This window comes from Triticum urartu, chromosome 3, assembly GCF_003073215.2.
Source record: "Triticum urartu cultivar G1812 chromosome 3, Tu2.1, whole genome shotgun sequence".
Lineage (NCBI taxonomy): Eukaryota > Viridiplantae > Streptophyta > Magnoliopsida > Poales > Poaceae > Triticum > Triticum urartu.
This window is the reverse complement of record NC_053024.1, coordinates 8,706,266-8,718,103: the sequence shown is the minus strand read 5'-3', so window position 1 is coordinate 8,718,103 and position 11,838 is coordinate 8,706,266. Positions and strand designations below refer to the sequence as shown.

The 11,838-nt window shown below is 45.5% G+C and overlaps 1 protein-coding gene across 1 annotated transcript; it reads right to left on the bottom strand.

Annotated features, from left to right (window-relative positions):
• Positions 1 to 10,370: 10,370 nt before the first annotated feature.
• Positions 10,371 to 11,048, bottom strand: LOC125547587 (non-specific lipid-transfer protein 2P-like). Its single transcript, XM_048711408.1, has one exon. The coding sequence runs from the start codon at positions 10,941 to 10,943 to the stop codon at positions 10,650 to 10,652; it is 294 nt and encodes a 97-aa protein (XP_048567365.1). The 5' UTR covers positions 10,944 to 11,048; the 3' UTR covers positions 10,371 to 10,649.
• Positions 11,049 to 11,838: the final 790 nt, after the last annotated feature.

Below are 11,838 nucleotides of genomic sequence, written 5' to 3'. Positions count from 1 at the left end.
GCTTGGTAGACATATCCTTCACATAGAAAACCTGTGCCACATCATTAGCTAGGACGAATGGTTCGTCTGCATACGCAAGATTGTTGAGATCCACTGTTGTCATTCCATACTACGGGTCTTCCGTTACCCCGCTTCGTGTCATATTGGCCCATTTGCGCCGAAACAAAGGGACCTTCAAACCACGTCCATAGTCAAGTTCCCATATCTCCTCTATGTAACCATAATATGTTTCCTTTCCCGTCTTGGTTGTTGCATCAAAGCGGACACCACTATTTTGGTTGGTGCTCTTCTTATCTTGGGCGATCGTGTAAAATGTATTACCATTTATCTCGTACCCGTTGAAAGTCATTATATTCGAAGATGGTAACTGGGACAGCGAGTACAGGTCATCTTCAATATAGGCGTCATGCATGGTACGTGTCTGTAACCAGCCGGCGAAACTCCTGGTTTGTTCACATGTAATCCAGTCATCAGATCGCTCCGGGTGTTTGGAGCGTAGAAAATTCTTGTGTTCGTCCATATATGGAGCCACCAAGGCGGAATTCTGTAGAACAGTGTAGTGTACTTCAGTTAGAGAATGTCCGTCCATACATATTATTTGATCCCCTCCTAGCGTGCCTTTTTCATCCAGTCTGCCCTTATGCCGCGATTCATGAACACCAATCGGCTTAAGGTCAGGAATAAAGTCAATACAAAACTCAATGACCTCCTCATTTTCATGGCCCTTGGAGATGCTTCCTTCTGGCCTAGCACGGTTATGAACATATTTCTTTAAGACTCACATGAACCTCTCAAAGGGGAACATATTGTGTAGAAATACAGGACCCAAAACGTTAACTCTTCGCATAGGTGAACTAGGACGTGCGTCATGATGTTGAAGAAGGATGGTGGAAACACCAACTCAAAACTGACAAGACATTGCACCAAATCATTCTCTAACCTTGGTATGATTTCTGGATTGATTACCTCCTGAGAGATTGCATTGAGGAATGCACATAGCTTCACAATGGCTAATCGAACGTTTTCCGGTAGAAGCCCCCTCAATGCAACCAGAAGCAGATGCGTTATAATCACGTGGCAGTCATGAGACTTTAGGTTCTGGAACTTTTTCTCTGCCATGTTTATTATTCCCTTTATATTCGACGAGAAGCCAGACGGTACCTTAATACTGAGCAGGCATTCAAAAAAGATTTCCTTCTCTTCTTTGGTAAGAGCGTAGCTGGCATGACCCTGATGTATGCCGTGTTTGCCGTGCATACGTTGCTGGTCCTCCCGTGCCTCAGGTGTATCTTTTGTCTTCCCATACACGCCCAAGAAGCCAAGCAGGGTCACACAAAGATTCTTCGTCACGTGCATCATGTCGATTGCGGAGCGGACCTCTAAGTCTTTTTAATAGGGCAGGTCCCAAAATATAGATTTCTTCTTTCACATGGGTGCGCGTCCGTCAGCGTCATTCGGAACAGGTTGTCCGCCAGGACCCTTTCCAAAGACTACCTTCAAATCCTTAACCATATCATGTACATCAGCACCAGTACGGTGGCGAGGCTCCGTCCGGTGATCCGCCTCACCTTTGAAATGCTTGTCTTTCTTTCTTACGGTATGCCTGCTCAGAAGAAATCGACGATGTCCCAGGTACACATTCTTCTTACAATTAGCCAAATATATACTGTCGGTATCGTCCAAACAGTGCGTGCATGCGCGGTATCCCTTGTTTGTCTGTCCTGAAAGGTTACTGAGAGCAGGCCAATCATTGATGGTCACGAACAGCAACGCCTTTAGGTCAAATTCTTCACCATGTGCTCATCCCACGCACGTGCACCTGTTCCATTCCACAACTGTAAGAGTTCTTCAACTAATGGCCTTAGGTACACATCAATATCATTGCCGGGTTGCTTAGGGCCTTGGATGAGCACTGTCATCATAATGAACTTCCGCTTCATGCACAACCAAGGAGGAAGGTTATACAAACATAGAGTCACAGGCCTGGTGCTATGGTTGCTGCTCTGCTCCCCAAAAGGATTAATGCCATCTGCGCTTAGACCAAACCATACGTTCCTTGCGTCATCTGCAAACTCCTTCCCGTACTTTCTCTCGATTTTTCTCCACTGCGACCCGTCAGCGGGTACTCTCAACTTTCCGTCTTTCTTACGGTCTTCTCTGTGCCATCGCATCTCCTTGGCATGCTCTTTGTTTTGGAACAAATGTTTCAACCGTGGTATTATAGGTGCATACCACATCACCTTGGCAGGAATCTTCTTCCTGGGCCGCTCGCCCTCGACATCACCAGGGTCATCGCGGTTGATCTTATAGCGCAATGCACCGCATACCGGGCAAGCGTTCAAATCCTCGTACTCACCGCGGTGGAGGATGCAATCATTAGGGCATGCATGTATCTTCTGCACCTCTAACCCTAGAGGGCAGACAGCCTTCTTTGCTTCGTACGTACTCTCGGGCAATTCGTTGTCCTTTGGAAGCATATTCTTTATCACTACCAACAAATTTCCAAATCCCTTGTCAGATACACCATTCGCTGCTTTCCATTGCAGCAATTCGAGTGTGGTGCCCAGCTTTTTCTTGTCACCTACGCTATTCGGGTACAATAATTTTTTGTGATCCTCTAACATGCGCTGCAACTTCTTCTTCTCCAAATCACTTGCACAATTTCTCTTTGCATCAGCAATGGCCCGACCTAGATCATCAACAGGCTCATTTGATGCCTCTTCTTCAGCTTCTTCCCGCATTGTCGGCTCAGCTTCTTCCCGCATTACCGGCTCAGCTTCTTCCTCCATTGTTGTATCATCGTATTTAGGGAACCCATGGCTAGGATAGCTGTCGTCGTCCTCTTCTTCTTCATTGTCTTCCATCATAACCCCTTTTTCTTCATGCTTGGTCCAAACATTATAGTGGGGCACGAAACCGGACTTAAACAGGTGGACGTGAATGGTTCTTGACTTAGAGTAATTTAGATCATTCTTACAGCCAGCACATGGACAAGGCATAAAACCATCCGCCCGCTTGTTTGCCTCAGCCGCAAGCAGAAAAGTTTGCACGCCATTAATGAACTTGGGAGAGCATCGGTCATCGTACATCCATTGTCGGCTCATCTTCATTACACAACACCGAAAAAGACCAAATTAATACAAGTTCATACATAAAGTTCATACAACACTTAAATACAACAAACAAATAACTCTCTAGCTAAAGAATTTAAATGCAACAACAAATGCGATCAAGATCGCAACTAAGGTAACAATTGATCCAACAGCATAATGATACCAAGCCTCACTATGAATGGCATATTTTCTAATCTTTCTAATCTTCAAGCGCATTTTCTCCATCTTAATCTTGTGATCATCGACGACATCGGCAACATGCAACTCCAATTCCATCTTCTCCCCCTCAATTCTTTTCAATTTTTCCTTCAAATCCTCGTTTTCTCTTTCAACTAAATTTAACCTCTCGACAATATGGTCGGTTGGAATTTCCGGTTCAACTACCTCCTACATACAAATATCTATGTCAACTTGATGGGCATAATTTGTCATAAACACGAAATGCAACAAATAGTTTTAGAAGAGAATATACCACATCCGAATCATAACCCGGACGAGGGCCGACGGGGGGACGGATATCAAAACCATGGCACTATGTATAACAAACAACATATGGTTAAGATAATTATACGAGTAACTATATATCCAAATCACACAAACATCAATTTTTTATATAAAACATTCATGAACAAGAGGCTCACCACAAGGTGGTGCCGGCGACGGGACGTTGCGGGCGATCGACGGTGGTTACGACGGAGATTTAGAAGGCACTAAGTAAAGCACACCTACATATGCAAACTAAGTGTTATTTTGACCTCATATTGCATATAAATCAAATACTAGCACATATATATAATTCCTCCCAAATTACTAAACTCAAAAATCAATCACTATATAAAGCATTGCAAGAGCTAATCTAGCAATGAGAGATGAAAGGACAAAGTTGCTAACCTTTGTGATCATTTGAATGGATGGGGGCCTTCAAATCTTGAAAAAATTTGGGCAAAATGTGTGATGAGCTTGAGAGGAAGAGGGAAAGAAAAGAGAGGAGAGGGGAAAGGGGAAGAACAGAGCGAGCTCGGGTGGACGAAGGGTGTATGTAGGACGACCTTTAGTACCGGTTCGTGATACGACCCGGTACTAAAGGTGCTGGAGGGGCCCCGGACTGACAACATCCTGCCACCACTCACTTTAGTACCGGTTCGTGGCACGAACCGGTGCTAAAGGTTCGCCACGAACCGGTACGAATGATGTCCGCCCGCCTAGCCGTTGGAACCGGCACTAATGGACACATTAGTGCCGGCTCAAATTCAAACCGGCACTAATGTGCTTCACATTTGACCATTTTTCTACTAGTGCTCTCTCACTCTCGGCTAGAGGTAGAAGAAAACACAAGACACAAGAAATTCCGGGTCAGCGCACGAACGCCGCCGAGGGCGCACGCACGCCCTAATCATCTTTATCTTTTCAATGACTACATGGCTGGCTTGGAGAGTTACAAACTCAGTTCATGGGGGTGGGGGTGGGGGGGGGGTATATGTGCACTCGTGCACTCACACGATGCAGCCCACCTCCCCTAAACTGGCGTACGATCCGCTCGCCTGACCCGCACGCACGACGCGGCCAGCTTCCACCAGATCGCACCGGCCACTCCCGCTACTGCAGCTAACTACCTCTGACTCGACCCACGCTACTCGGACGCGGCCACACACCGGCGTCCGATTAACAACTGAAACACACGCACACACTCGCGCAAACACCTGCCATGGACTCCACCGTGCACTGACACCGGTTGCCACCATCACGGGGCATGGCTTGCTGCTAACACATGTGTGCATGGTCGAATGCCAAAGGATCCGCGGAGGGCTATTGGCGGATGGGCTGCCTGCTTGGTGTGTGTATGGTTTTTGGCCACGTGGATGTGTCCTTGTCAGGATCGTGCATGCTTGCATCATCTTCAATGGGTCAACAATTGGTGGAGACATCACATGTGGACTGTCGTTTGGGGTGCTTTTCGTAGCACCTGGTCTCAAGCTATGGGTGAATAGTCTAGGACTGACCTTAATTAATTGTTTGTGCCTGTTAATATCGATGTTTTCACATAGTTTCAGTGTTGAAGACATTGCTTTGAGTTTCTATTAGACTTAATCTTCGGGACGAAAATTCATGTTCTGACTTTTACATGTCAGTTTTGGTAACGATGATGCTGACATGTTGTTCTGTTCGTGGATGCGTTGCTTTTGAAGAATCATGCTCGCAGTCTTTGTGTCAAAGGTGGTTGGTTTGGCTACTTGGCATGGAGCACTGCTTTTCTTTTTTGTAAATAATTCTGTCTATATGCATTCTTAGTGTCTTGAGCAGCGCTTGACATTTAGTTGTTGCATAGGTCAGGTTAACTGATATCGTCTTGATGATATATTTTTCTTATTTTCTAAAAAAAGAGGGGGCCATAGTTGGTGTCCAAATCAGCATTGTGATTCCTCGTTTGGTAGATGATACTTGTCCATTCTACAATATGTAGCTGATACCGTTCTATTCATGGGTTATGAGTTGGAACCCGAAAAATCTTAAGTTGATCATATGTGCTTTTGAGCAACTTTGTACAATAAAAAGTCAAATTACACAAGAGTGAGTTTGTTTTTTCACTTGGGTGAAGCAAAAAAAATGCTGAAATGTAGTATGCCAATATTTTCGATTGCCAGCAGGGCCAATTTCCTGCTTGGTACTTGGGTACTTTAACCATCATCTAGAATTTTATAATAAGGAATGAATCATGTGGAAAATGTGGAACTAGTGATAGCTTGAATATTTTTTTGTGTATTGATCCGACTCTCGTATGGGGTATATTTTTTGGTAAAGGCACTTTTATTAACTCAAAACGTAGCATCAAGCGGATACAAAGCATGATGAGTACTAAGATGCACACAGCTAAACACTAACAATGTGACAAAAGATAATAAAAAAATAGACATATCAACAATAATAGAGTATGGGGTATATATAGAGTATAAGACAAATTACATGTAGTTTAAACCTATTCTATCTCTAAATCCTTATCTCTAACTTAAACACAATATACTTCTAACATTCTCACTCAAAATTCCCCTAAGTCATAGCGGGCGTGCAGTAGACGAGTGCAACCGAATTCGATGTCTTGCGCTTCTGTCGACTTCTTCACTGTGCCATCATCGACTTTTCAAGCTATCAACAGTTCCACAGAAGAAAGATACGGAAAACGATAAAGCAGTCCGGAAGACAAGGACTTGTCCTCCTGTCATCATGGACTTTTCAAGCTATCAACAGTTCCATAGAAGAAAGATAAGAAAAACGGTCCTCCGGATGGATGCTTGGTCCTATATTCAAAATTCGTTCTCGTTGGCGTGGTCTTGTACGTATATCTATTCTTCCAAGCGCTAGAAGGAGTCTTACAAATTGCATGGCCAAACCTGCAGACTGCAGTCAAGTCTCGCCGTTGCTGTATTCATGGTGCCTTGAATCGAAAAGATGTGCCTTCGTTTGTCACCATGAAACAAGCTTAAAGTGCGTGAAATTCCAAGTGATTGGGAGAGTTGACCTCTGTACAACACGCACGCAACGACTACGAGCAGATTGGCTAGTCAGCCTGACTAGGGTTTTTTCATGCGCTCTTGAACTTGCACAAGCTAGACAGTACGACAGGCAGGAGAAAGTGGTTTATTCGAAACACGTGGTGCAGAATTCATATGGAGTCAACAACCCTTGCATCATCTTGTTCACTGCACTTATGCTTTGGTTTTGTCTGCATTTCCACTACAACACGGTTGATGTGTCACGGCGCTTATATACCTTATGAGTTATGACCGAGCTAGAAGCCTCCAGAAGAGGCTTGGGTCAAGGCTTTCTATTAACTCATCGGAAATCAAGGCCATATCATGAGGTTTTCATCCTATTTTTGGTGCCACTGGATCAAATCTTGATTGTTGCAAGTTATTGTTCCGTTTTACAGATAGCCTACACAGGTTCTTCTGGTTTGTTGGTGGATCGGTACATAGAGATTAAAAAAACTGCAAGTGTCTTCGGTTCCAGCCTTTTGGGATTTGGCCGTCGATCCGGTCCGGTTTTCATGAGCACTTGCAGTTGCACCGCCACCTTGTTCGCCCTTCGTCGTGAAACGGCCCACCTCTCTCCTCGAGACAATGATCCCCTAACCGTGGCCATGGAGCACATACCCATCGTTGACACTATCTCCGACCTGCTAGGGCCCTCGGGTCACGTGAGACAATGCCCTTGAGGTATAGCTAGAGGTACATTTTAGAGATTTTAGGTAATATTAGTTGCTAAGATGTTTTGCCCTTGTTAATAATTTAGTTAAGTACCATTAAACCTAGTAGGATATCCTTGAGTTAGACATAGGTGATTAAAAATAAGTTGTACTAGATCAGCGACAATTAATATGGATCGGAGGAATATATTAAAAATATTATTATGATACCTTGCATTTTAAAATATCATGTTTCACAACAATTAATATGATCAGAATATGCAACCTAAAGAAAACAATATGTGAAAGATATGATAATTTACCATTTTATTCACTTATTATAAACACTAAAGATGTTACCCGCGCATCTGCGCTGACCACTGTGCTAGTTACATCTAGAAAGCACTTGTGGAAATGCATATCAACTGACCGATCAATCACCCACTAGCCTTTATTTGAACACGTACATTGTGATTTTTTTTTATTCACATCAACTGAGTTTACAATAAAAACTTCTTGAGCAATTCTTTTTCATACATATATGTAGTGTTACAGATGGAACGGATAACATTATTTTCTTCATCTTCCTCGCGGGCATCAAATGAGAGAACTAGCAGGGGGGCAAACCCAGGGCATGTCCATTGAAAGCGTGAAGGGACGTTTAGGGTTGCCAGCATTCACTACGGATGGTATAGGCCAAGGAAATGTCTGTTAAGAATGCGGTGGAAACACGTTGATATTTTGCATGACGGATGTCCATTGTTCGTGGAAAAAAATTGGGTGGAGACGGGCTCCAAACCCCCGACTGTGCGTACCCGCTCTAATCTGTCGCCATCTGTCCCAGCTCTTCATCTGACGCTATCCTCTCATCCGCTCCTGTACGTACGTTTCTCGGCTCGAGTACTTCGCATCGGCTCGAAGAAAGAACTCGTATCAATCACTTCCGCTGCGATTAGGGTTTCCATGGCGAGCGACTGGCGCCGTCTTCTCCACATGATTGGATTGGTGCGCGTGGGTTCCTTGATTCGGCGATGGCCGCAGCGCACCAGAACGACTCGCCGCCATCTCTCTCCCATGGCCGCATCGGGCCGGAAATACACCAATGGCCTCCGCAGGTCGTGCCCCGCTGCCTGAAGTGCTGCCTCCATCGAGAAGGACGGGAGATGCCACGCCGGCGTTCGGCACTATTGTCGTCTTGGATCATGTAAATCACGCGGATGAGGACGGTTCCTGCTCCATCTCGTACAGCCCGCTGCCGACAGTGACCCTGGACGCAGCAAATTGCGACATAGACTTGCTGCGGCATGTAATGGAACTCCAGGAGTATGACACAGCCATGACACTGTTAGAATACTTGAACAATGAGAGGATCCAACATTTTATTATGCAACAAAATCAAAGATATGAGCATGTAAAAGAACATCAGTTTTTCTTTCAATTTATAGATGATCGCAAGTATCTATCCTTTTACAGATCCGAAAATTTACAATCAATAATTCTGAACAATTTACAATAAAGATTAATCATTATTTTCATCATAAGATTCTGAATCTTCAAATTCACTGAAGAAAGTACGTTGTAACCAAAATAACATGCTTCCTTGCAATCCATTGAGCAGAACTTCAGCAGGCATTTGACATCTTTCCCGACCTCGTAGCAGGCCATGAAATTGCACAAATAATACAGTCTACTTAACACGGTCTACTTCATGTTCTCAGTCATCGCCTTCTCCGTTTAACCTTTACTTGTTCCCTCTTCCTACCCCAACTATCTATGAATCGGCCACTCTAAACCTATTTGCAAGCCTCAACTATTAGTGCATCAATTATAATTCAGAGAAGTTCAGAAAACTCTGACATCTAAACTGCAGGAGGCTTTGTGGAACACAAACAAGTTGCGTGCGATGGTGCCGGCAGCATAGAGCATATAACAATGCTATCCAAGAAACTTACATGAACAACTGCTGCAAAAAAGGGAACATATTTTTGCTTACTGATAATAGAAATACAGTGTGATATCAAACATAGTTGAAATCTGAAAACTATACTCGTTGGACTGTTATACAGTCATGCTCTAGGGAGAGAGGGTATTACAATTGTGATGCCCATTGACAAAAAAATTGCTACACCGAAAGGCTAGAAAATCAAACTATTATACAAGGTGCTGGTTCATCGGTGAAAAGCTGCTCTTTTTCTGAATCGGGAAACGAATTCATTCAGTTGTTGGTTTACAAACGAGTGGGTGCACACGGATATCAAATCCGGCGAGCTCATGGCCACGAGAGCACGCCGGCGCCATGCACGCACGTACTCGCCGAGTTGGCGCTGCACGCTGTCAGCCAGCAGGGGCCCCTCCATGTCCAACTACGGCCGCCACGGCGGCTGCCAGTCTGATCTGGATCTTCTGACGCCGGCAAATCAAGCAGCTATCCCACGGACACACACGGGCCACGATACCGTCGCCGCCACTCCGCTCCGCCGGCGTCGCTCGGCCTTGGCTGTCCGCTGAGCGTGGAACCAGATGGGGGATCGTCTTCAGTTTCGTGAGCCGATATAACAAGTACCGATCGAGCCGAGCGGAAGCGCCGGGAGTGAAGGAACAAGCCGAAAAAAGGAGCGCTATAGCGGATGCCGTGGGATGCAAACATGGGACAGGTGGCACAATCTCACGTCAGGTACGCAGGGAAGGATCCGTGGAGACGGTCTCCACCCAATTTTTTTCCCATTATTCATGGACTTTACGGAATTTAAGCAGGAGCACAAAATGCTTGCAAATCTGTTAAACAAAATCCACAAATGTCGTGAACTAACCTGTAGTTGGATGATTAAACAAAACCCATAAATATCTTAGACTTGGCACCAATGCTCACAATTTCTTGGATTTATTTGAGGCTTTCCTGCGATGTCCGTTCAGTGAAAAGAGATGTTCCCATCAAATACGAGGCGTCTATGGTCTCTTCATCAATCATAAGATGTTGTGCCGGTTGAGTATCTCATATGTGCTCATAACGGTAGAGTGTGCATGTACAGATTCGTAGAGGTGAGTGTATGCGAGCATCTGCGAATGTACCGTGTTAAAAAAACAAATTGCACAAATACCAAGCCATCGTTTAAGCTCGCGCACGAGTCGGTACATGTCAATCTTATTATATCAAAACTAAGGCAGCAGCGGCAGCAAGAGCCACACCGCCCTCCATAGATCATCTTCTTATTCCCATAGAGAAGGCATCAAATCACACGACTCATCCATACACACGAGCTGACAGCACAAAGCTGCCGAGAGTAATAATAAGCAGTAAAACGCACGTACACAGTGCACACACAAACGACCAGCGCGGTACATGGTCGGTCGAGGCACTAGCAGTGTGGCAGGGCGATGCCGCAGGTAGCGACGGTCTGGCGGGGGTAGGGGCTTTGGATGTAGCGACCGTAGATGGGGTTCTTGGCGAACTGGCAGAAGCACCCCTGCTGCGCGCGCAGGTTGGAGCAGCACGCGGCGCTCGGCTTGGACCCCGTCATGACAGGCGACGCGCACGCAGCCAGCAGCCCCGCGTTGCACGGCGCCGCGGCCGCGCTCGCTGTGCTTGCCAGAGCCAGCAGCGCCAGCACCATCATAGCCGCCACCATGGCCATGTCCTTCCTCACCGCCATGGCTCTGGGTCTCCTAGCTGCTTGCTCACTCGATGCCGTGCGCCGGGATGAAGTTCTGCGGCGAGTGATGCAGTGGTAGATGGCGAGAACTGTCGAGAGAGTGCGGACGTAGCTTCGGTATTTATAGCCGCGCTCATCTCGGGTCGCCAGCTCCGTCCATCATAACCGTTCTACACGTTTCCATCGTAGAAAATTCTGCAGAAACTATGGCGACTATGGCGAGATCAGTATTACTAGTACTGCTGCTTGTGACTTCCACAGCTCCCACGCCGGGATCGTCATCGTTAATAAAGGTCCATCAGAACCACTCTACGAGCCGGCATTTTGATTCTGCAAATTTCTAGAAGAAATTCAGAGTCCTTACTAGCATTTTTTTTCTATTTGGGCTATTTGATTCATACACAAGTGCAAACTGAGTCATCGCACACCGTTCAGAATCACTGTTGCAAACAGTCTAGTGAATTATCAACTTATGGTATCCGGGTGCAACTAGTAAAAGATGCTAGCACGAGATACAGACAACTGGTTTGGATGACACAATTAATAGTAAGCTATGTGTGGGATATATTCCTATTTTGCCCCGTTATGCCTTGTTTTATTTGACCTTAAACTGTACTTAAGAAGATTGGTACCGTTGCCATGGGCTGTTGGATGGCTAGAGTAATTAATGTTTGCATGCATGGGAAAAAGAAAAACACGGTTGATTGGATGGTGAGACACAGGGATTCAGAACAACAGCGTTAGCGCTCGCTTCGGGCTGCAAGCGGGCGGAACTTTCTGACGTCTTGTGCTGCAGCTAGGCGCTTGACTAAGGTGGTGTTTGATTATCTAGTCCTAGGATTTTTTCTACTAGTCCCAACTAAAAAGTCTCTAGTCCCTAAAAAGTCTCTTTCTG